Raw genomic sequence first — 26,531 nt, forward strand, 5'->3', positions numbered from 1 at the left:
ATTCAGTCAACTTTGGAAAGTCCTTTCTTATCCCGGCCCAGGGGGCTTACTTTCCTGGGTTTTGTGTGGGATTCGAGGCTGGGCAAGATTTTCCCTTCGGCCAGCGCATGTTAGATATTCGTCTGACAGTCATGCGTTTTCTTTCCAGGGCAGTGACTACTGCATGGTGGTACTAGAGGTTGTTGAGCCTCATGGCAGCGTGCGTCCTTTGTGTTCAACACACCAAGACCTTCTGAGTATTTCATGGTCGCTGGCCACAGACAAGCAGTCACAACACATTGCGATACCAGACTCTTTGGGTCAGGACCTACAGTGGTGTTCTTTAGTTCAGCGTTGCTTTAGTCTACTGCTAACGGACAGAAACAGCTAAATCCTGCCTGAAAGTAAACACAAGACCACACTGTATTACTGTACTGTACTGTGGACAATATAACTGAAAATGAAGTATCTGTCTGCGTAGTGCAGCGATACAATGTGCCCATATGTTTACTTTCAAGCAGAACAATTCTAGGTTTCCAGTAATCAATTTGCTCTGTAACAGTTGCTGCACAGGAGTCGCTTTGATTGTTATTCATGGTCTAAATGATATCTTTACAAATATTCTATTGCCATTTTGCCATGGTCCTGCTGAAGATTACTTCAATGCTTTTTCAAGAAACATGGTGCACAATTTGAATCCTTAAGGGACTATTCCTTCTGTCTTCTAGTGAACACTTGGGACCAGGTTACATTAACTTGTTGAACTAACCTTAGCTAATCTGTCTTCTTTCTTTTCTTCAGGTGAATTTGCCGTACAGACTTGTTTCCAAGGAAGGTATGGTGAAGAAATTGGCAGTGATCAGTTTGGGGCCTGTATCATGTTCCACGCACCAATGCCTAACGCACAACTAGCAACGGGAAGATTTGAATATGTGGAGGTAAAAACAGGTGCTCTTTCATAAGTCATGTAATTAAAGTTACTACATTGAGAACTGGGTGTTACTTTCGTGTTCATGCCTTTCTCCTGGGCAAAGTGATAATTCAGGATATAAAAGCAAGGTGTGATGCTTGTACGCCTTGATTTACTTCTTTGTGCTATCCAGGCAGTGAAGAAGCAGAGGAGGGGCATGAAAGTAAACACAAGGCCACAATGGATTACTGCACTGTACAGTGGACAATGTAATTGAAAATGAAAAATCTATCTGTATAGTGCAGATTGTCAGGAAATGTGTTGTACATGTTACATGTATTTAGTGACACTTGGTATGATCTGGAAGTTCCCCCATTGACTCGCATGGACTTTGCCATGAACATTTTAATTTTGAAGTATTCATAAACGCACACACAACGAACCAAACCGTATCCTGGCGCAGATGGACCAAAGAAATGAAACTCAGAAGGCCAGGTGGACCAACTAAGTAAACAATACTATACAAAATCACAGGTTTATTTAAAAAGATGAGTTTTGAGACCTGCTCTAAAGGACATCAGGGAGTTGGCTTGTCTCAGATTTAGCGGAAGACTGTTCCACAGTCTGGGCCCAGGTCACTGAAAAACACTGATCTCCCCTGGACCTATACTTCATCCCAGGAATTACAAGGAGGAAGTGGTCCTCCGACCTAAGAGTACGAGTAGGTTGGTATTGTCGCAGTTTTTCCATTAGATATGCTGGTGCCATGTCGTGCAGACATCGATAAACCAAACAACCGGTCTTAAATTTAATCCGATCTTCAACTGTCAGCCAATGTAGTGATCGACGAAGACCGGATGTATGAGTATTTATTGGTACACCAAAGACCAGTCTGACTCCAGCATTTTGTGCTTTCTGGAGACGATGAATTTTATTACTTGGTGCTCCAGCCAAAAGACCAATGCAGTAATCAAGATTTGAATTGACCAATTCTCCCACTACTATAGCACGATCTACTTTAGGCACGTAGGGTAGGGCTTGGCGCAAAAGGCGGATGTTATAGAATACGGACTGTACCTTGGCTGAGACCTGGGCATTGCACCCCAGGTCGCTCTGCCAAATACAGCCCAAATTCTTGACCTTGATGGAATATTTAAGACTAGCCCCCAGAAACTGCAGAAGGGGGGGACATTTTCCTCCTGCAAGGAGATGTTTAGGCCCAAACAGAATCACCTCCGTTTTTTTTGGGTTCAATTGCAGCCAATTTTCCTCCATCCAGGTGCTGATCTCATCTAGACAACTAGTGACCACAGCTGAGTATCATCAGCATAAGAGTGAAACCTGAGATTATATTTTTCCAGGATATTCAGCAAGGCACGGAGATAAATATTAAACAGAAGTAGGGAGGGAGCTGATCCCTGTGGCACACCACAACACCGAGAAAGTATTTCTGAGAGGAATCCCCCTACTCGAACACTTTGCTGGCAGTCGGTAAGAAAAGATGTAAACCATTGGAGTTTCCTGGGACCCACATTGATTAGGTTTTTTAGGCGATTTAGAAAAATACTATGATCCACCGTATCAAATGCGGCTGAGAGATCAAGCATTACAAGCATGGAAAGTTTCCCGGCATCTCCTGCCTGTAACATGTCATCCCAGACCGCCGTGAGTGCAGTCTCTGTCCCGTGCAATGGCCGAAAACCCGACTGCAAAGGATGAAGTAGGCAGTGATCTTCGACAAAGTCCTGCAACTGTTTAGTCACTACATTCTCTAAAATTTTGCCTGGCTAGGGAAGACCCGCAATAGGGCGATAGTTGCCATAATCTTCTGGATCTGATCCAACATTATTTTTGAAAGAAACAGATTGTTAGAATGGATGGCTGAAAACTGCCAGGCCTGAGGGAGCATTCACTGCAGCTGTTGTCCCAGTGGTGTTAGGCTTCACCTTTGAGATCCTGAGGTCACATCTTGATTCCCTTTAACTGAGATAATTGCTGTTGCAAGAAGCAGGTCACCTCGAAGGTGATTGTTTTTCTTTTCGCCGCTGTGCCCTGGATGAAGGGGACATTTGCTGAATCAGTCTTAAGTGTTTGGAAGGTCCTTAGATTGGAAGGAGCATATGGCAGTGTGATGAATCAGCTTCCGGGGCACTAGTGGTCCAGGGATGATTATCGGTTTCTAAACCATCAATCAACCCCACACCTCTAGTACACCAGAAAGGATCCGAACAGATTGGAATACAAGTGAATTATAAGACCTCCTTGTCCAAATTTGGTAACGTGGACGGAATGGCAGGCTTATCTCTGCAAGGTCATGGATCGTTGGTTAGTTGCAACACAGCGAAAGTACAATTATTACCCAATGATAAAAGAGACTGTCCGATCAGGTTTGTATAAAAATATTTACTTTATTATTACTGCAACAGACAGTTCTAGCACTACAAAATACAAGCTACATTGTAAAGGATCACAGAGGACAGACAGTTTCATGAAGGAAAGGGATGCACTCTGGATACTGACGGGAGGATAGTTGGTAAAGTAATCAGTCTTACTGTTCAAGGTTACGCGGTTCAAGCACCAATGGGGAATAGTGCCCTAACTGTCTCTAGGGGCCTTCGGAGACGGACCAGGGGGCAGAACCACAATGTACCTGGTGCTGAAGAAGTTCTTGGTGCTCAACAGCATCAAGGTGATTCCAGGGTGCTTCGCAGCCCTTGAGACAGAGTTAGTGGTGGGAGACAGCTGCGGGTACCAGGTGGCAGTTAGTTTGGCAAGTCAGGCTGGACAGACATCTGCAGGCTGTCCAGCGCGGCTGCTCGTGACCAAGAATCGTTGTCTGTATGATGGTTGGCAGATCTGAAATGCTGGTCGAGGCGGCTTGGACAGCTCTTGTTACTGCGGCATGACAACAGTTTAAATGTCCTTAAAAGATGGACGCGGGAGGATGCTTGTGTGGCACTCCTCCTAGCTTCTGCGCAGGGCTTGTGTCCTTTCAAGGCAGACAGCCCAAAGCTCAGGAGAGTGATTTCAGGCAACAGCCTTGTCCTTTGTCCAGAGACTCTGTGGCACTTCCCACGTAGGAAGCATGCTGGCAGATCCTGGCAGGGCATGCTGTGTGCTGGCTGAGTACCGCTTCTACAGTTGCTGGACAGGTCGTCTGGTATCTCCCTATGTTCCCTGGGATATATTTAAGGGAGGGATCTTGCTTCCCTCTTGAAACTCCTGGCCTTCCTTCACTGGCAGAAGGTGTAAGGTAAACTGTACCTTCAGCCCGGGTCCAACTGAGTCCTTCTTCTTACTCCTTTTGAAGTCTTCAGATGATCTGCTAAGTGAGGGGTTGAGTCCACTTTTAAAGCCAAATGGGCCCCAGTGATTGGTGCAGGCTAAGCCTGCCTTAAAGAACCAATCCTGGGTCCCCAACATTAATCTTCTGTTATGCATGAGGTCAGGACCCGAGTGCTCTGCAACAGGACAGACAAGGGGTGACAACATAGGGGTGACAACATATACCTAAGTCCCACCCATCTTCCTGTCTGTTGTAGATCAAAGTGTCTCTCTGGTTAACTGAGCCCTTTGTGACTCTTGAATAAAGTGCAGGTTTCCCTTGAACTCTGTGCTGGGAGCAGACATCCTGTCTCTCCCAAATCACATCCTTCGTCCCTCTGAAAGGGGTCTGCTCTGCAGGGACACCTGTGGTATCTGCTGGTCCCGGACAGGCCATTCACTGCCTTTCATACAGAGAGGTGGGAACTTGCTTCAAGTTGACACATTGCATACCAAAGGGGTGTTAACCGTTCCTTTCCTGTTGTCTGTCCGGCAACCAAGCCCCCTCAGCAGGCTTGCTTCAATTATCTCGTTAGTATGCACTGCCACCAGCCGAACTAGACAAAAGGAATGCAGATCCATGGGCCTTTGATATTTAAATTAGGCTGATCATGGCTGGAGAAAGGTAAGCCTTCCTCCTTCTTGGAATACTTTGATGTACCGTGGCTGTCACATTCCAGCTGAATATGACGGGGGGAGACTGTGCCTGTAGGCTGTGTCTTCCCAGAGTACACGTGACTATGCATTTTGTGTGGGAAGCAGTTGAAATGTGCACAGAATGGCCTTGCACATTTCTCAGAGACTGATCTCCCATCATTCATTTTCATTATTAAAAAAAATGTAAAAATCCCAGGCGAGCGCACTCAACCCGTGCGGATGGTCGAATTCCTCACAGGCAGGCTGCATCAGCCTGACCGTGTGAGATCACACTGGTGCTTAGAGAGAGAGATGGAAAGTCATACCTGTGTCGCCCGCTTCACTCTGCAGTCACCCTTGGTTGTCTTTGAGTGTACATATCAGCTGAAAGCCTCCTTTCTATTTCTGCTCGACCTTTGTGGGCTCTGGGAGGCATGCCCCGGTGGTATAAAATAATTTCTGGACTCTGCTGAATATAGACACTGAGTCCACACATGCTCAAGTCATTTAGGCTTTGCAGTGTTCTAATGCAGCTCAAGCACACTCGGCCAACTTTCAAAGGCAAGCCAGCATTTTAGATAGTGTAATCCAGGGATATCATTTAGGGGTCGCCAGGGGTCGCACTTGCAACCCCTGTGGTCTCCCTTGCTATCCATGTGGTCTCCCTTGCTACCCCTAAAATAAAGCTCCTGGGCTTTGGCCAATGGCATGTGCCTCTTTGTTTCTAGAGTGGCTGGCTTTCTTGTTTGGGCTTCTTAAAAAAAAACAGGCGATTCCACAAGTGTAACACTATGAGTAGTGACTCTAAATAAGAAAGAATAGGAATGACAAATTATTTGTCTTTCTGGAATTCTAAACAATAATTGCTAGACTCATTAAAGGTTTATTTCAGGTACACTTGAGGGAGTAAGTCACTGATTTAGTTTGTTCTTAAACACCACAAATTTACAATGTAGACAAAATCCTCCAAAAAGCATTTAGAGGACAAAAAGCATCCGTTTCTGACTATGTGTTTTGCTTTTTGCAAGTTGCAGTTATAGCATCCTTTTTTCTGCCGACGCATATGGTGATCCATTCTTGTACGAAATGTATCTCACGTTACAGTGATATTGTAACCATATTTTTCATACATACATACAATGCTATATGATGACACTTTCTGTTTTGTCAAGGGGTAAACAGTCATGTTCCATCGCTTTCTGTGATGTCACTTCAGGCTGGGGTCAAATGGCATCACTTCATGTGATGTCATCAGAGGTCAAGGTTCATGTGATGTCACTTCCGCTACCCCTGGCATTTCTGCGACATGACGTCCCTGGTGTAATCCCTTTATGGGCGCACTTTAGGTTTTTAGTTTGTTTTATAGGCTTGCTGCAGCGTCCTTTAGGTTTTCTTTCCACATGTGATAATTGGCTACCGATACTAGAGCCACAGCTTTGTGAAGCGACTATCCACCAGTGCATTCTGGGAGGTGCAATCCTGTGTGTAGTTTCCCGTTAAACTGTGTATGGAAAACCAGGTATAGTCTGGTGTGGAGATACGCTCTGAGTGACCTGACCCTCTATTGGTTAATCCCCAGAACTCTAAACAAAACACTACAATTCACCTTGTTCACTTTGTGTAATGTGTATTATTTTCTGGTTTCTCAAATGCTTAAAACAGTGCTGTATTCATTATAATGTTCATATTAGCATGATCTCTGTTTTCAGGGGGATCAGGGGTAATCCTATTGCTTTACCCATTATCACCACTCCTTCTGTTCTCTCGATGGGGCATCAATAGCAGCAGCTTTTCCCGGACTCATGAAAGACTGGGATCTGCGCTAGACTGGCAAAAGGCACGGCAAGGCCTTATCCAGGCATTACTGCATGTTAGTTTCACAGTGCCTGCTCGCCTGCCTAAGTCTGCCGCAACCCACATGTCACCTTGCTTGGCAGCCTGATCACCTGCTAACATTAAACTATAACCTTAAGTTATTGCCTCAAGCAAAGGGCTGGCTAAGTCTTTTAAAACATTGGGAGCCACAGTACTTGTAGGGCAGAGCTGCAGGTCAATTCATAATGACCCCCTAAATATTTCCACCCCATATGCAGCATCCCAGTAATACTATAGGGAAAACTCTCCACATATTTAAATTGATATTTGTATTGATATTTTATTTCTATCGCGCTCGTACACAAGTGTTTCAGAGCGCGACAAGGCAAGGGAGGGCAACAGGGGAGAACAAAACAGCGATCTTACTAGGCCCAGTGAAATTGAGAATGCGCAAGTGCATGGGAGAGGGGGAGGGGAAAAGTGCATGGAAGGGGGGAGAAGTGGAAAGTGCGAAGCAGAGGAGAAACAGATATATAATAAATAAATAAATAAATAAATAATAAAGGCAACAATCAGTGGTAGTGCAGCCAGCAATTTGCAAGTGCTAGGTTTAAGGAAGCAGACACGGTAGTTCTGATAAGTGCAGGAAGAAAAAGGGGTGGAGGGTTTGGGTACAGATACAGGCCCCAGTGCAAGGGTTGGCCCGGAGGCAGTGCGGGAGGGTGGCAGGGTGAGCAGGTACCTGGGCCCGGAGGACAGAGGGTGGCCAAGTGCACGGTTCCAAGAGAGAACAGATCAGCAGGGGAGAGTGGGAGCGAAGGCAGAAGAAAAGAGGAAGGTCTTGAGGTGCTTCCGGAACCCGAGATGGTTCTCCTCAAGTTTTAGAGTGGCAGGGAGGCTGTTCCAGAGGGAGGCCCCAGTCGAAGACAGAGATCTACACCAAGCTCATTTCTTTGAAAAATGACTGACCCTGAGGGAGTTAGAGGTAGAGGAGCGAAGAGCTCGAGAGGGGAGGTATTTGCAGAGGGATGGCTGAAAGTATTTTGGACCCAGGCCCCAGAAAGCCTTGTGGACAATGCAGAGGGTTTTGAATTTAATCCTTGCATTCACTGGGAGCCAATGGAGAGATTTCAGAGCTGGAGAGATATGATCCCAGGGCTTGAGGCCAAGGACAAGTCTTGCAGTCCTGTTCTGGATTAGTTGCAGAGGGCGGAGAGTAGAGGCAGGTAGATTTAGAAAGAGGCTGTTACAATAGTCCAAGCTAGAGATACCATGAGCTTCTGGGGGAAGGAGAGGAAAGGCAGATTACCTCTGAGGAGGTGCAGAAGGAAGTTTAACTTTTTAGAGACATCAGAGATGTGGGCGGAGAAGGAAAGGGTGGAGTCAAAGATGACCCTGAGGTTCTTAGCCTCGCATGTGGTGGTAGGAAGAGGGCCAAGCGAAGCCAGCCAGAGAGTGAGGATAAAGGATGGTGAAGGTGTGCCGATGAGGAGGATCTCCGTCTTGCTGGCATTCAGACAAAGATCATTGGCGGCACACCAATCTTGAAAGGCAGTTAGGCGATCGGAGATAAGAGAGGGAGAGCAGGTGGCCGAGGGCAGCCTGAAAATGAGTTGAGTGTCGTCAGCGTAGCACTGGAAATTTGAGCAGAAAATGGCAATGCAGTGGGCGAGAGTTGCCAGGTATTGGTTGAAATGCCAGGGCGAGAGGTTAGACCCCTTAGGAACACCACAGGTAGAGAGGAAGATAGATAATAGGAAGAACCCAAGTTGGACCTGGGAGGGTTGATCGGAGAGAGGAAAGAGGTCAGCCAGGCCAGAGCCTGATCAGTGATATCCAGGTTTTCACTGAGACGTTTGAGCAGGATGGTATGGTTGACCGTGTCGAAGGCAGAAGAGAGATCGAGGAGGATGAGGACAGAGGGAATGTTAGAGTCAAGGTTGGAGAACAGATCTTCACGAATGTTCAGGAGAGCAGTTTCCGTGCTTCTGGCAGCTCTGAATCCAGACTGGTGATTATGGAGACAGCCAACAGAATTGGAATGAAGGTTAAGCTGAGAGATGGCCAACCTTTCCAGGAGTTTGCCCAGAAAGGGAGTAATGGAAATTCAGCAATAATTAGCTGTTCAAGAAGGACCAGCTGTGGGTTTCCTCAGAAGAGGATGCACAAGGGAGTGCTTCAGAGAGGAGGTGAAGGATCCTGAGGCATAGGAGTGGTTGCAAAAATCAGCAAGGGCCAGAGTGAGTGTGTCAATGTGGTCCTTAATGGTTTTAGAGGAACGGGGATGAACCGGTTTTGACGAGGCTTTCATAGATCAGACTTATCTAGCGACCTTGTCAGGGGAGAAAAGAGGAAAGGACGAGAAGGATGGTGGCGGGGTGGCGAAAGAAGGGTCAGCAAGCACAGATGAAGAGGGGAGAGGAGGGTTGGGGGTCGAGAGGGTGGACAGGATGTCCTGGGTTTTTTAAATGAAGTGAGAGGCAAGGGCATTGCAAAGAGCCTGGAAGGCAACAGTAGGGGTAGAGACTGCAGCAGGGTTGGCCAGCTCCATGGAGATTTTAAAGAGTTCGGACGAGTTGTTAGATGCCGCAGAGACACAAGCTTGAATGTGGACTCTCTTCTTGGTGAGGACATAGAGTCGGTATTGCCTTTGGAGTAGGCGACAGGCCAGTTTGTCAGAGGATGAACAGGAAGCCCTCCATTTCCTCTCAGCCACCCTACACCTACGTTTAAGTGTAGCTAGGTTAGAGTCATACCAGGAATTGAACTTGGCTTTGGCCTTAAAACGGATCATCATGACAGGGGCAAGAGCATCAAGTGTATCAGAAATTAAAGAGTAGAGCAGAGACAGGGCTGTGTCAGGATGTGGGATAGTGTCAACAACACGCAAAAAAGAGCTCAATTACCCCTCTTTTCATCCACCAAACATATGGATCAGGAACAAGGAGCGAGAACTGATAGATTATCTATTTTGTCTATCTGAAGGTCACATAGAACACATATTATTTTCCAAAGAGTAAGCAAAGTAAAAACACATATTTTAATAGATTTAGATTGAATAACACACACATATATATGGTGGGTGCTTTCCACAAGTCACCTCACAACACTCAAAACAAATTAAAGAACACAAATGTTAAAAAGTCCAGCAAAAACACATATTCTACTAGTGGTGTCTAAAGTTAGTATAGTGACAATTATGATAGATCACCTTGACAAATTATTTTCCAAAACTTAATTGTCTAGCTATATTCGGGGGGACATACTCTCACTGCACAGCATAAGAATTTTAGTGCTGCATACAAACACATTAATTGTCGTGTCTAGATGTTGACATCTAGACACTACAATGAATGTGTTTGTATGCAGCACTAAAAGTTTTGGAAAATAATTTGTCAAGGTGATCTATCATAATTGTCACTATACCAACTTTAAACCGGGGGGGCTAAGGCAGGTAGGTGTAGGACAAACGAGAGTGTTGAGTTCACTGGGCTGGCATGTTACAGAGAAGCATCAGTATACAAGCAAAATACAGAGAGTTTCGCAATGGGCGGCAAGATTTGACATTTTAGCACAAAGCAAAACAGCAAATTTTTTTTTAGCACAAAGCCAAGATAGCAAGATTTGACTTTTTAGTAAAAAGCAAAAACAGCAAGATTTTACTTTTCAATCTAGGATTCAGATGTTAGCAAAGGGTTTTAGGAAGCACTGCGCATCAGGATGACAACATGCGAGTAACAAGCAGAAAGAACAGTGATAGTCAAAGGTGGTAGGAGTGAGGCCATAAGGAGGGAACTAACCCATAGTTCTGGAGGAGGCAAAGTCAAGGCAGTCTGGATTTCTTAGAGGAGTGAAAGGTAAACAATGTCTGCCAATCTGGCTTTACTGGTTCTTCAGTTGCATTCACCAAAATCATATTGGTGCTTAGTAACAGCTGGTTAACAGCATCAAACTAAATGTGAGGAAAGTAAAAAAAAAGAGGAAACATGTAGGCATGCATGTTGAATATGTAAGAAAAGCGTAAAGGCAGCCACAATACTACAGCCTTCGACCATGCACCGCAGTGACTTAGTCATTTAAATGTTACGCTCTGAGAAGAACGTATCCCTGAATACTGTCTAAAGATTTATCCGCTCTTTTCATGGAAAAGCATCTGCATTTCAATCCCGTTTTGTTAGTTCACTTGTCGACTTCGGTTGTCCCTTGCCTGGGAAAGCATTTGTCTCGTGAAAGTAAGTTATTTGCGTCCTTTTTCACTTAGCTAAGATTTCACTCATTCCACCTCATTCTTCATGCTGGCTCTTTTTTTAAGGGTGCTCTCGAACCAACTACCTACAAATATGACATCCCCCACTCCTCCATTATGCACAGAATCACAGGTGAAGCACTCGTACCACTTCTCAACGTCATCTCACATAAAACACTTTCCCAGACGCAGTAAAAATAGGACAGTGGTAATAGTCTTTCCACAGTGGTAATTGTGGGAGTTTCCCTATTTATGCACCTTCACACCGCACAGCGGTGAGCGGAGCTGAGAGGCGAGGTGAGAGGGAGTCTGTCGCAGTCTAAAGTCTTTCCACAGTGGTAATTGTGGGAGTTTCCCTATTTTTGTGCCTTCGCACCGTGGAGCGGTGAGCGGAGCTGAGAGGCGAGGTGAGAGGCAGTCTTCCGCAGTCCGCGGCAGACGTGGAAGAAATGGAAATCGAACGTCCGCGCGTGCAGAGACCTTGGCCCGCTACAGCCAGCTCCACTGTGCAAAAACTCCAAAACTCGGAGTCCAAAATGACGTCTACAGCGGCGAGCCAAGCAAAAGAGTTTACCCCCAACATCATCACTGAAGGGGAAATGGACTTGGGACGCCGCCGTCTAAGGAGTAATAAAAACACACTAGATCTTCAAGCAAGCCTCCCAAAACTGGGAGGAGAAAATGACCTACCGCTGATATTGCAGGCGGAGCCAGGACCCGATGGCAGAGACTCGAGACTCGAGGAGGCAAGGAATGAAGCGAACGAGGCCAAGGAACGAAGGAATGTAGTGTGCCCTCCGTAAGCAAGTCCTCCTGAAGCGACCAGCGTCCCGCGTACCGCTGAGGTGAGTGAGTCCCCAGCAGAGGCGGCCAGAGGGCGGCCCCTGCAGGACTCCCCGCGGGATCGCAGTTGCAAGGAGGCAGGCATCAGCGGCGCCCGGCCGGCTCTGCCTCAGATGGGTGGAGTCCCTGAACATGCCACAGTCAACAGCAATGTCAAGGAGCAAGCTTAGGCAGACACTGAGACAGGGAAGTTCTGCAGTGGGGGAGCAGGCACCCCTCTGGTCCAGGAGGAGGAGCCAGAAAGACTTGGTGCTACCCTCACGAAACCAACACTAATACTGGAAGACTCCTACACAAATCCCTCCAGCAGCGGGCAACAAATCAAGTATTAAAGCGATGATACATCCTGAACCGCAATATAACAGTAGGGGTGAGTTTCGTCGGGAAGCCAAAGACAGTGAGGGGGAAAGTGAAAGTGACGTAGAAAGGAGTCACAAGGAGGAAAACTCGGATCCGACACCGACGTGGACACAGAGTTGGAGCGTAGCCATACCTTTCTGAAATTCAATCCACAGAGAGACAAGTCCAAATGCAAACTTCGAACGAAAAAGCAAACGAAAACTCAAAACCTGGCAAATACGAAGTCTAGCAAGCAGAAGCAAGCCACAAAAGCCACGGCTCCTAACAAAAGGAAGACATCAATGGCGACTGTACAGAAAACACAAAATAAAGGCGGTGCAACTGTGGGACAGTTCCTGACAAAGCCACTCTTGTCCTGTCCTCTAAAGTCTTTCTTCACCAACTACCAAAAGAGAAAATGGACACAGATACTGAGCTATCAGATGCGGAACTACTGGAAGCCTCCCTCGAAATTACGCCAACAAATAAACTCCACAAAATTGACATTGCAACAGAAAAGCCATCTAACAGTGGGAAACAAATTACTACCCTAGAGGTCCCCTCGCCAGCACAAAAAGTCATCCAAATTCAAACACAGACGAGGGAAATCCAGCAAATAATGGAGGAACCGACGCATGTAAAAATGGGCCACCCACCTGTAATGACAGAACCAAGAAAGAGAACCTCCCAACAACAAAAGGACATCTTGCCGCAAAATAAAAAGAGCACAATAACGCCAAAACAGGTGCCGACACAACCAAGGAAATCTCTTGTAGAAGAAAGCGCTCCAGCAAACAGAGTGGACAACTCGCAAGACGAGCAGGAAAAGGTCCAATGCCACGCGTGGACAAAAGCTCATATTAATACAAGACAACATTTGCATCCAAAAGGCAAAACGGGGCACATGGAGGCACAAGAAGATCGCACTAACAGAAACCTAATTCCAGCCCAGGCATCGGAATCCCGCCAAGAACCAAATTCCTCAATCCTCTGGGAAGCTTCAGATTCACCTTGTAGTAGCAATAAACGATCAAACATCTTTACCTCCCCAAAGAACTGGCGCTTTAGTGAAATTTCATCAGCAACCCCAAAAGACTCACCATCAAAAAAGCCTAATGTCGATCATTACCATTGCCTTAGCCCCGTTCCGCAAATTGTACGAATCGATAAGAGAGAGTGTGCAAGATAACACCGCAGTCCTCACCAACATAGACACTAAAACGAAGTTCATAGAAGGATACATAACAGCAACAGAGATCAAAAACATCAACCAACATAAAGCCCTGGAACTCAAAGTGTCAATGCTGGAAAAACAAGCAGACATGTTACAAGCGGAAATTAAAAACCAGCTCATCAATGGGGACAAAAATCCCAAAAAAGTTTCTGTCACGGTCTCTCCAAAAGACAACGTTGACGGCACGAAAATCAAACAACGAACAAAAGAAATAGTGGAAATGGTAAAAACAACAATAATGGACAAAGAACCTAAAGACACAGGTCAAAAAGAGAAACAACAAACTGTTCTGAAACTGTCAAATCAGGTGGAGGAGCCAGCAAAAACCAAATCGACCAAAAAACAACAGGCAAGAGTCAGAAAAGCAGCAATGAAGAGGTTGGATTACAGGATGACACACAGACTAGCCCCAAAGTTGTTGATCTAACATGAATTCCTGGTGAACTCGGATCTTATAAAATTGTTGCAGCATTGGGAATGCGATCCAAAGATAAGAGAAAAGTCAATGCCAACAAGGGAAAAAGAAAGTTTCCCATCGTCGAAGGAGAATGATAAAACCGTGCAGGTACCCTCAAGAGTCCACATGAGTGAGATAGAAGCAAATAAAACTCATAACTCCATCTGCCACCTTGATAACAACACTGGGCGGAACCAATATGATATAGACCCAAACAAAGAACATGGAGAAACAATGAAAACAAAAAATACCGGGCAACGCCTAGCCGCGCAACAAAAAAAGACGCCGGAAAAAACAAAGTGTGGTTCCCCGAGAAAAAATAAAGACAAAGGAGTGGTAGGCATCTTCTAATTAGAGCAATCCAAACGAGCAGAGGGAAATATGATCCTCAACAGAAAAAATGTCCTAGCAATAACAAGGAAAACAAACTCCCTAAGACAAATAAGGACCAAAGACCTCAAACTCGTGGATCCTTACCACAGAGGGGACATAGCAAAAGCATACCTCCATGTGAAATCGAATGGTATTCAAGACTTATCGAGAGCCGTGTTCCAAGAAATTGAACAGTTAGGCTTTCTTCTATCAGAAATAGCAGATCCAAGACCATCGGATAAAAAGGACTCTATACAGAAAGAAGAGTCATTGCCTAAACAGCATTATATTTCAAGAACAGAGGACCTCTATTGGCCTCACCGAAGCGGAAAGTGGCAAGGGCGAATCAGACAGTATTCCACCGACGAAAATTTAGACCAAAAAAAGAAACGCTATGGGAAACACAGACCTGAAGACGAAAGGCGCTGAGACTCCTTGGGAAGATATAGAAAGACCAACAATCAACATGAGTGTGGGAGACACCACAAAGCAGAAGACAACCAAAGCAATTACCGACAAATTTACTCACCAAGGAGGCAAAGACAGAATGACGAAAAAACACGGGACTTAAAGTCTAGGGGAGCCAGAGAAGTAGCCACTACAAAGGGCCCATGGAACTGGTTGAAATCAACTTTGATGCCTACCAACAAGAAGTAGCAACGACCAGTGTCCTCCGTTCCCGGGCTTAAAGATCTTCCAGATTGTCCCTCAGACACCTGCACTCTGGGCTCCTGGAACACCAGAGGACACACACACTTAACAACGACAGGGGACATCGACCTGGGCCATTTCGACATCCTGTGCTTACAGGAAACCTTGTTGGTAGATAAACCATCCCTTGATGGCTTCACAGTAGAAATATCACCGGCAAAGGAAGGTCTCTTGGGGTGCCCGTCGGCGATGCTCCTGTCTGCAGTTAAAAAAGGCTTGGGATTCACCATGATCGCAACCCTGGAAAAATCCTATGGGATACTGGCTATTCTGCTAAACTGGACCCGAAAAACAACAAGCAAAGAAGCAGCTCACCAAACCCAGTTGGTGGTCATAAATACCTACTGGAACCCCCAACGTATAACAACTAAAGCATTCTGTTCAGACATGGAGGCAACAATCGACAATATCTACGAGACAGATGAAAAGATCGATCTTATAATCTGCGGGGACTTGAACGCAAATTGTGGCAAAACCACAGATGATCCCTTGAACCCGTTCCCACAAGGTCAAACAGCAGAAAGAGGGAAGGCCTGGACAAGTCTAACAAGTCCAAGAAACCTGGACAACATAGCATCCATATTCCCAGAGCAAAATACAATCCCGACGTGGGAACGGTCAAACGCCAAAGCCACACTGGAATATATCTATGTGAGTCATGGTTTGCTCCCGATTATAAAAGCCTTCGATGTACAGAGAACTGTGCACAGTGACCACAACCTTCTCCTTTGTGCCTGGCAAGGAAACCGTATACCAAAACGGTCATACAAATACGATGTTGCAATAAACAATCAGCAATCAAGGCTTCGCCTCACTACAACAGACGTCAAAAAGATAAATGCCAAATATAACATTGAAGGCTTTCTTGCATCCCAATTGGATGGTTACTCAAGACCTAACTATCTCCCCTTCCTGCTGGCCCAAAGAGTCACAGCAACTGCACAGAAAAAGCAATTAGAGCAACCGAAACATGTATACGACAAGTTGGTAGAAAAACGGAAAGCCATACGCAAATTGAAGCGAACTGCGATGAAAACGAACACTCCCGCAGTCTGGTGTCATTGGGAAGAGGAAGCAAAAAAATACTCCGAATGGATAAAACATCGGAGAGCAGCACTCTACAACACAATTCGGAAGAAATGGTGCGAAGACTGAACACCAAATAATCCGGTGAATTTTGGTCCTTGATCAAAACGATGACAACTCAATCAGAAAACCAGATCTCTAACTCTGTCTCGGAAGCCCAGTGGATAGCTCACTTTAAGATCCTTTTTGACCTTCCCAACACAAGTAAACCAACCAAATCATGGGACTCTACCACTCCATGGGCAGACGTGACGAACAGCGACGAGATTGAAAAATTGATGATCAAACTCAAAAACTCAAGAGCCCCGGGCCCTGATGGCTTGAGCCATATAGATCTGAAACAAGCTCCAAAAGAGTGGGCAGCGGTGATCAGTAAAATCTTTAACTACTGCACCAGCACGAAATCGATCCTAGAAACATGGTCAAGGGCCATCATAGTACCAATCTTCAAGAAAGGAAGCAGAGAAAACCCGGAGAGCTATAGGCCTATAGCTCTCTTAGACATCATAGGGAAAATTTACACCTCCAGCCTGCTTGAACTTTTCAGAAGGTGGCACAAGAACGCACCATGCAACAACCATTTCCAAATGGGCTTCCACAAACAGGGCAGCACGGCCGTCAACATCTTGATATTAAACATCTTAAAGCTCAAAGTAAAAGAAGGCGCACCGAAAGTATACCTTGCTTTTGTGGATCTATCAAAAGCGTTTGATAACATCGATCGAGCAAAACTGTGGGCTAAACTAGAAAACTGGGATTGCCCAAAAATGATCTTGGAACCAATCATCGCCCTCCACGTGGACACGCAAATCAGGGTGAAACTTAACAAGCAAGGCACCCTCTCTGAGGAAATTCCTGTATACATGGGAGTCAAACAGGGCTGCCCTTTGGCGCCAGTGCTTTTTATCTCCTTCTTAGGCGATTACCAACAATGGGAAATAAAAGCAAGGGCGCTCCCTCCCAAAATAGGGTCAATACCCATCTCATGACGGATGTATGCTGACGACGTGATATTGATCGATCAAACTCAAATTGGGCTGATAAGAAAATTGGATAATCTGGCCAGATACATCGAAGAGAACAATCTGGAAATTAACAAAACGAAAATCCTTGTACTAGCGAAACCAGGCAAAAGAACACAAAAAAAAACAAAACTGGTATCTGGACAAGACCAAAGTGGAAGTTGTTAGAAACTTCAAATACTTGGGAGTGACATTCGATAGCTCAGCCAGAGAAACTTCAATGCAAGACTCACTGTGGGAGAAAACAAAGCGGCTGACATCCCAGACCAAGCTAGTCAATAACAAATATGGTAAATTTTCACTTCTGCCGGCCATCCAATTTTCCAGAACAAAAGTTGTGCCGTCCTTAATCTATGGGAAGGAAGCATCTGTTAACATGCCTTAAACCATCTATATCAAACTCGAGGGGTACATTTGGAAGGCTGTTTTGGGACTACCAAAATCTACACAAATGGCAGCAATCAGACGGGAACTGGGGCTAGTCTCCCTGGCAGGCCTAGTTGAACAAATTGCGATGCTACTGTATCGAAAAATTCTAGTAGCAGACTTACTACCCATCTATAACATCATCGCAGAAGAACTGATGTGCGAAAAATGCAAGGGCCTACACGCATGGGTCGCCCGTCAAAAAGAAATACTAAATGATGTGACATGCTCGGAGGATGATCTGACACATAATCCACAAAGAGTGAAAAAAAAAGATGGAACTGAAAGTCTGGATTACTACCATCGAGAAAGCAAGTGCACACAAACTGCTGACGCACCTCCCTCCAACTTTCAATAAAGTCAAAGAGCCGCTAAACTATTGCACCAAATTTCCAAATAAAGTGCTATGGATCCTATTTATGAAAGCCAGACTCAACTTGCTCCCAACGCGGGAAATCATATCAATCAGAGCATCATCGGCAGAAACTAGTTGCCGTCTTTGCAAAAAACAAGACTGCCCAGAAGCACTTAAACACCTAGTGCTGATGTGTCAAGAGACAACCCAGAATTGGAACGCCTACTTAGTACCATTACTTACTGACCATGGAACGGTAGACCTGGAGTCTATCTGGAATAGATTGATATCTGGAGAAACTAGAAGATGGACCACAGCTGCACTGAAACTTATAGATCTGGCGCTAAAAATGACAATTCAAGTCTCAAATGTTACAAAGGGAGCCGAACCAGCCCAATAAATCATGTTAACATTTGTCCAGACGTCATAGACGTCATAGACTTTTAGCCAGCAGACTAATCAATTGCAGAAGTACACATTTTCAAAGGACTAGTCGGGTGTCTCTTCTCGGTTCATCTTAACCTTGTAAAAATCATTATCTTGTGATTAAATTCAAGTAATAATAATAAAAAAAAATATTAGGACAGATCCTCCCTCTGCTGAAACAAAACATACTTGACCCAGATCCATCTGCCAACTATCGCCTGATCATGCAGCTACCCTTCCTCTGCAAGTCATTGAAAAGGCTGCCACCATCCAGTTGCATGAACATATCAATCAACACAATCGCCTAGAGGGGTCCCAATCCAGGTTCTGACCACAGGGAGGTAAAGAAACCGTCATCATCCATGTTACTGATGATGCTATGCACTTCCTAGACAAAAAGGGGGGCCATGACTACACATTCTGCTCAATTTCTCTACTAGTACTGTTGACCATACAACATTGCCACATTCATGGGCTTCAATGCAAGCATACTGCTGTGGTTTGATTTGCACTAACCAGTAAACTGATAAGTTGCACAGGGATCCATCCTGTTATCTTAAACTTAAACTTGGAACCTCTGTGGGTACTTCTTGAAAACTCCGGTTTCAAGATTCACCAATATGCAGATCACACACAGCTTTACCTTAAGATCAAAGGCATCAACGACATCCATTGACTCAAGCACTGTTTATCCCTCATCCAAGCTTGGATGTCATGCACCTACTCGATGCTCAACTTGACAAAGGCAAAATGAATTCTTTTAGAAAAACTTGCCAAGCATTCGCAGGTCCAGAATTGGCTGACTAACATGACGCTGGACGGATTCAGACATTCAGTTTTACCCAGTGTAAGCATCATGTTTAAGACAGTCTGACTCACCCACAATGCAGTCAGAACCAAAACACCACTCTACCTGGTGAGTAAGGATAGCTCAAGGGCAATGTGTTGGTCTTGAAAGCAACACAACACAGTGCAACACCAATTTAAATCCTGATCCCATGCTTAGAAACCACTTTGTTGGTATTAAGCGCGTTATAAAAGAACAATTATTATTGTTATTACCTGGAAGAGAAACTCAACATCTGCGGAGGACAGCAGACCACCGGAAGCCATGATATTACAAAACTGGAGTAGAAAAATGCAAAAGAGAAAAAAACAGGAGGCAGGCATATTTTTGTTGTGCATCCTGTCTCTGGAGTAAGTTACCAATGCAGATTGGACTGGCACCCTTCATCATGCACTTCAGGAAATACATGCAGAACCTACATGTCAAAGAACATTGCATCAAGCACGAACCATTCTACCCAACCCTCCTTCCTCCTCCACTTCTAAGGCTATCCAGCCGAGCTCCTCTGCTACGATTGCACGCTGAGTGCTTCCCTTATCAGCAGCACTCCGTTGCTTCTCAGCTAGGTTTTTGCATTATAAATCCCATAAATGCATACAAGTGTGCTTTCTTAGGTGCGGAGAAAATCGATTTTACAATATAATAATAATAATAATAATAATAATAATTTGGCATTTATATAGCGCTACAAACCCTCAGGTATCTGAGCGCTGCTTTTTATTACCCACGGTGTGTGGCGCTCATTTATCGACCTCGGATGGATGAAAGGCTGAGTTTGGCCCTGCCGAGATTCGAACCTGCGCACGGATGTCAAAGCGAGCGCTCTACTCGCTGTGCCACTTGACCAATGCTGTATGCATTCTCATTCTAAGACTCCTTGAATCCTAGTCCAGTAAAGAAAGTTCTATTTTCAAAAATACAGCTATAAGAAGATTGAAGGAAGACAAGGGAAGCTGGCTTCAGTCATCCTAGGAGCCTCATCAGAGGCCTCCATGACTTGTTCCGAATCTGTTCTGACACCCCCAGTGGTCACTCGAAATATTAGTGGTGTCACTGCTATCATGTCTGCAATCTTTCAATGTCAAGAGGGCTTAACATTGAAGTTGAGGGAGGCTCAGTGTGTAGGAATCCATTATGTTGAGAATGACATTAGAAGGCCATGATGTTGACAGTCTGTAACATGTATTTGCCTGCAGGCAATGATGTTGTTAGCTCATATAGCTGTTAGGCTATAACCTTTCCAGGCGATGATACATTCACACCATATTTTACCCAGAATATGTTTTCCAGGCAAGGATGTTAGTCAAGAGAGAACATGCTCTGGCCATAATATTGGTCATGGCACGGCATGGTCAGACAGGGCCATTGTCAGACCATATTGTTGCCAGTTCATGGTGCTGACATGGGTTTGTTGTTGCAACATGGTTTCCAGGTGTTTAGCCATGGTTCCATCCTTAGGGTTCATTTGTTGTGATTATGAGTGTGCTCATATAGTGTACACTGCCCGGTTTCAGTCAGATCGTGTGACCATTGTCATTGTAGCTATTGTTTGGAATTTGACTCGAGACAATGTCTCTGCCTAGACATCAGATGTTTGCCACCCCGCCACTGAACTAAAGCTATCTCTGTAGTCAGACTGCTGTGGATATTCACAAAGTTCACAAGCCATAATTCTCTTAGATATGTATGTGCCATTATGGGCAGTAGCAATCTTGGGTAATGACCATGTACCTGTGATTTCCAGCAATATTTATTGAATCTCTATAGAAGGAGAAACGATGTTGCGAATGGTCAAGAGATTTGCAAGTTGGAAGCACAGCAGGTCTTCTGTTCACCTTTGTTAGTTCCTTGCCCTCTTAATGGCCCATCTCCATGAAATGTGCTCCCAGCAATCCTTTCATACATTAGTATCGGCAGTGCACTCCCGCCACTAACGTATGCAAGGGGACGGGACAGAGCATCTTTGTGTCACTCTCCATGCCCTTCGGAAATGCTCAGGCTACCTTTGAGAATAAGGTGTCCTGAGCATTTCTGAATGTAGCAAAAATGAAAGTAGCACATTCTCTGCATCTCTTTCATTAGTGCACATTTTTGAGAATCTGCCCAGGGGCTTTTGTCCTAATGTTTCTACAATTTGAATTTGAATGTGATGTTGTGCATTGTGATCAAATGTGGCATTGCTTCTTCAAGCCCAGTTTCGTATTTCTCATTTAAAATGTCTGCATATAATTGCCATCACGTTATATACAAACCAAATCCTCTTCTTTGTAGATTTCACATGCTGGACAAGCATTTCGACTTGGACGACATCCAATAAACTGGGATATGACAGGGGACTTGCAGTTTACGTCCTATGTGAGAGGTTGTGCAATTCATGAGTCATACAACAGAGCCATTGTTATCAAGAGCACCCATCATCTTCTTGTGGAGAATAATGTTGTGTATGACATCATGGGTGGAGCACTTTTCTTGGAAGATGGAGTTGAGCATGGAAATATTCTTCAGTACAATCTAGCAGTGTTTGTTAAACAGAGTACTAGCCTTCTGAATGATGACATCACTCCTGCAGCCTACTGGATCACCAATCCCAACAACACAGTCAGGCACAATGCAGCTGCTGGGGGAACCCATTTCGGTTTCTGGTACAAGATGTATAAACAGCAAGATATGCCATCCTATGACTCAAACATCTGCCCAGAAAGAACGCCTCTTGGAGAGTTCAATAATAACACTGTTCATTCACAGGGGTGGATGGGGTTATTAATATCAGAAAATTATTATCCAGTGCAAGGCCGCAGCTGCTATGGAAATCCACAACCTGCTATATTTCAAGCTCTAACAACATGGAACTGTGAACGTGGAGCTGAATGGTTGAATGGCGGAGCTCTGCAATTTCACCAGTTTGTAATGGTAAACAATGAGGTCTTCGGCATACACACCAGAAATGTGTTGAGAAGTGGAATTGGAGGATGGGGTGAGACACAAGGTGCTGTAATAAAGAATGCAACAATTGTTGGGCACCTGGATGTGCTGGGGTTGAACTCTCAATACTGCACTGGCAGTGGGATTGGTCTGCCTGCCGATGAAGGTCTAACAATATCTGCAACCTTTGTAAACTTTGATCGCCCAGGCTGTGTCGCCATTAGATTGGACGCCTGTAATGGATGGGATTATAGGTTTAGAAGAATGGAATTCTTCAACACATCAAATAAAGCTTCATTCCCATGTGTGCATGCCGCTGTTCTCGTCGATCTAGATGGGACACTCACAGGTAAGCACATTTGATCAATGTACATATTTTAGAAAACAGAAGATAATTGTTGAACAATATAGTTGTCTCTTTCCATTAGCAAACAGCAATAGTAGCATTTAATGTGTCGTTCATAAGTAATAACCTCGCTGTAGTCAAAGGTTCAGAAATACATTAGCTTTATTCCAGGACAGAACACATAAGTGATACGAGACATCCATAACACACTGAGTAATATTTCAAAAGGGGGATATCCACTGATAGATACACTCCTCAATAGTTCAGAATGTAACTACAACACTGGTGACCTCACAAACAAAGCAGCCATATCAACTGCACATAGCATTTCACAGTCAAAACAAGGAAGACGGAATATAACTCATCTGTGCCTTAATATTTTTAACACACAATACCACAAAGACAAATACACCACTCATTCCTCAGCACTGTCCTAGCACGCTTAAGGAGGGAGAACCATGGGCTAACACAGACATCCATTCAATCTTTCCTAAACAAAGAGACGCACAGAAGACCGGGTTGCTAGAAAAGATGTGTTTTTCCAGGACTAAACTCACCAACCACTAGAAGGGAACAGGAAATGAACACTGATGCCACCACAGTGTTATTGGTATGAGAGTGATGACTATGTAGTAAAACCAGCAGGCATTTATGTAGTTTTAAGCAATTTATTAGGTACGAGCCCCCGGAGTGTACGCTATCGGCAAACTCCCACTCGCAATCACTGTTCTAGAATCACCATACGCATTTCCAATGCGCATGGTGATTCTATAACCAACATTCTATATGTGCTGCTATAATAACTCTATAACATCTCCCTCCTTTATATAACAGACAGATGAACAGAAACAAACAAAAACGCAACTGAAGATAAAATGGCAGAAATTAAATGAAGAACTGAGAAGCAAAAAAAAAAAACAATAAAATAAATGGCACCAAGTTACGTAAAACATATTAGAAAAAGGATATATGGTCTAATTTTTGTGCAGCCCAAAACTAGTAGTAGAAGTAATCATTGTTGAAGTTCTGGATAATTCTCCTATTCCTCTTGGATAGTCTGCCATGAATGTTTTCACATATATCATCATGGTCACAGTTATACAAATACTGCATGATCTTTGTCCTTTATGGAGTTAGGTTTTATAGACATGTCCTTGTTCCCCTGGCTGGATGTCGTTGAACTAAGATCTTCACTTGTACTTGGTCTATGGCAATCATTTTGTATTCTTACAACATCATCACACAACCACCTTTTGCTGTTCTCCATCATCAGTGACTTCCCTTGGCTACTCTTCACTCTCTGTGGCGACCTGAATCCGGATTCACCCTTCATTATTTTGTTGGGTTCCTTGATGCAAACCCACTCTCCCTCTTTAATAAACTTTTCCTTCACTCCATTCTTGCGATCATAATACTTCTTGTATTTCTCTTGTTTCTCTTTCACCTTTCTTAATATTAAGTCCATATCTACCCTTGTCTCGCTTTTGTTCGTGAACATCCAGGCGGGTCTGAGTCGATTCGATGCTACTCTACCACGCATCATGGTGAATGGTTCAATATTAGTGGCAGAATGAGGTGTTGACCTGTATGCACATAAAGCTTCTTTGAGTGTTTCTCTCCAAGGAAGAGAATTTGCAATGGCCAACTGGATCACACCCTTTACAAATGTATTCATTCTTTCTACAAGACCGTTGGCAATAGGTTGATATAATGAGGTTGTTATGAGATCAATAGCTCTGTCCTTCAGAAAGCCTTGAAATTCCAATGATGTGAATTGGGATCCGTTATCAGACACTAATTCCTTGGGATCACACTCCCTGTTGAAAACCTCAATTAAAAAGTTCACAATCTTCTCAGTAGTTATGCTCCCCTCTGCTACTCCCCACTCTACCCACTTGGAGGTATAATCGATCAATACTATGATATATATCTTCACAGAACCAAGATTTTCATATGGACCCATGACATCGATTGCTACTTTGGTCCACACATTTTTAGGAACCTCCACCGGTTGTAGTGGCGTCTTCCTTACTGCCTTAGAATTGTCAATCATGCACACTCGGTACAATTATTGACCATTTCTTCTGCTTCTCTCCACATGCTCGGCCACCAATACCCACTTCTTCCCAGGTGTCCTTCATGAGCCAAAGCAAGAAGTTTACCCCTCCCTTGTACAGGAGGAATTATACGATCACCCTATAGATGTAATTGGAATCCATTGACAGTTCCTCTTTAATCTGAGCGTAATCTGCAATATTTTGTTCAACTCCACCTAATCACTGGCTATGGCCCTCCTAATCTGCGCCTGTTCTGGATCAGTGTCAGTCATATTCTTCCACTCTTCCTTGTCAAAACCGGGATTCACAGTGGTGATAATATCATCTTCCAAGGATTCTATCACATTATCATGACTGGCTGGTAATCTGGAAAAGCAATCAGCTACTTGGTTTTGTGCACCAGGCATAAAACATACATGAACATTATACTGCATTATGTCCAGAATCCATCTTCTTATCCTCGTTGATATCAAGTGAGGTGCCTTAGACTGTAAATTATGCACTAGAGGTTTGTGGTCTGTTCTGAGAAGAATGGGTAAACCCCAAATCAAATTTCTAAAGTGTTCTAAAATCCACTTCACACCTAGGGCTTCTCTTTCTATGGTAGAGTAGTTTAACTCTGCCCCTCTCAGAACCCTTTATGCAAAAGCAATAGTTACCATACCTCTCTCTTGCAGTTGTTCCAGCACCCCTCCTAAACCAATCTTGCTAGCATCCACTGACATTATAGTTTTTGCTTTACAATCAAACATTCCTAGAGTTGGTGCTTTGTTCATGACAATTTTTATTTCTTTAAATTCTTCTTTGCATTCCTCTGACCACCATATTTTGTTGACTTTTTCATAAGGCTTCTCATGTTCTTGGTTTTATCAGAATATTCATCCACAAACTTAGAGTAGTATTCTGTCATCCCTAAGAAGCTCCTCAGTTGATCCCTATTTTCTGGTTCAGTAATGTTCAGAATGGTGTTTATCAATTCCTCTTTAGGGCTAATCCCTTTGGCATCAATAGAATGACCAAGGTATGACACCCTGTCACACTTGATTTTGCATTTCTCCAGTTTTAAGGTAATGCCACTCTTCTGAATAACCTGTAAAACCCCCATCAGTTTAGCATCATGCTCCTCTTCTGTGTTGGCTGATATAAGAATGTCATCTTGAAAACATTGTACTCTTTCCAGCCCTCCAAACAGATGTGACATTAGCCTTTGGAATACAGCAGCCGCGGAAGCCAGACCAAAAGGCATTCTCTAGAACTTAAATGCTCCTAAAGGTGTGACAAATGAAGTAAGACTTCTTGATGTTTCTTCTAGAGCAATCTGATGATAAGCCGAATATAGGTCTACGGTACTAAAGAACTTGGCTGGTTTCATCGTAGTCAACAATTCACTGATGTTAGGGAGGGGATGCCTATCTATCCAAATATTTTTATTAATGTCTTGCAAGTCCACGCACATCCTTAAAGTGCCATCAGGTTTTTTCACCAAAACTATTGGGGCGAGCCATTACGAGCTTTCTATGGGCTCTATTATGTCCTGTTCACACAAACGTGTCAGTTCATTCTTCAAATCTTCTTTTGCTCCAAATGGAATACCCCAAACTTTGTGGGCTATAGGCACTGCCCCCTTCTTGAGAACTATTCTGTGTTGAAATCCCTCTAAAAACCCAATCTCTTCTCTAAACACTCCAGAAAATTGTTTAGCCAATGTAGCCTTTATATCATTGCTGTCCTTAAATACGCTCAGAATGGGAGTTTCTTCTCCCGGATGAATTCTGACCTTTAACACAGCCTGTTCCTCCCAGCCCACTACAGATAATCCATTCTTTGCTATATAGAGTCTGCAGTACGTTTCTCTGTCCTTGAAACTCAATTTTATCCAAATGCATCCAATTATATCCCGTTGCTCTCACATCCATGCACTGTATATCTTGCATTTTGCCAGCTAATACTTCAACAAAAGTTTTTATATCTACCATGGTGTACGGGGATCCAGTGTCCACCATAATTGGCAAAGATATGCCATTTATTTCCATGTTCACCCATGGTCCTTTACCTTGTTGTGTTGAAGAAACAGTGAGTATTTGTACTTGTGCATTACTTTGAGCAACAGTTAACATGTTGTCTTGAACTTCATTCTCTTCAATAACCTTTACATTGCCTCTCGACATTCTGCCGGGC

The 26,531-nt window shown here is 44.2% G+C and overlaps 1 protein-coding gene across 1 annotated transcript in view; it reads left to right on the top strand.

The window, feature by feature from the left end:
* The window catches only part of LOC138498338 (fibrocystin-L-like), an 848,238-nt gene that overhangs the window by 319,475 nt on the left and 502,232 nt on the right, over positions 1-26,531 (top strand). Inside the window, exons 16-17 of the mRNA XM_069622136.1 lie at positions 781-917; positions 21,300-22,299. Of these exons, the coding sequence (XP_069478237.1) occupies positions 781-917; positions 21,300-22,299 (1,137 nt within the window). The remainder of the gene's footprint in view (positions 1-780; positions 918-21,299; positions 22,300-26,531) is intronic.

This window comes from Ambystoma mexicanum, chromosome 5q, assembly GCF_040938575.1.
Source record: "Ambystoma mexicanum isolate Mex_15411 chromosome 5q, UKY_AmexF1_1, whole genome shotgun sequence".
NCBI classification, from domain to species: Eukaryota; Metazoa; Chordata; class Amphibia; order Caudata; family Ambystomatidae; genus Ambystoma; species Ambystoma mexicanum.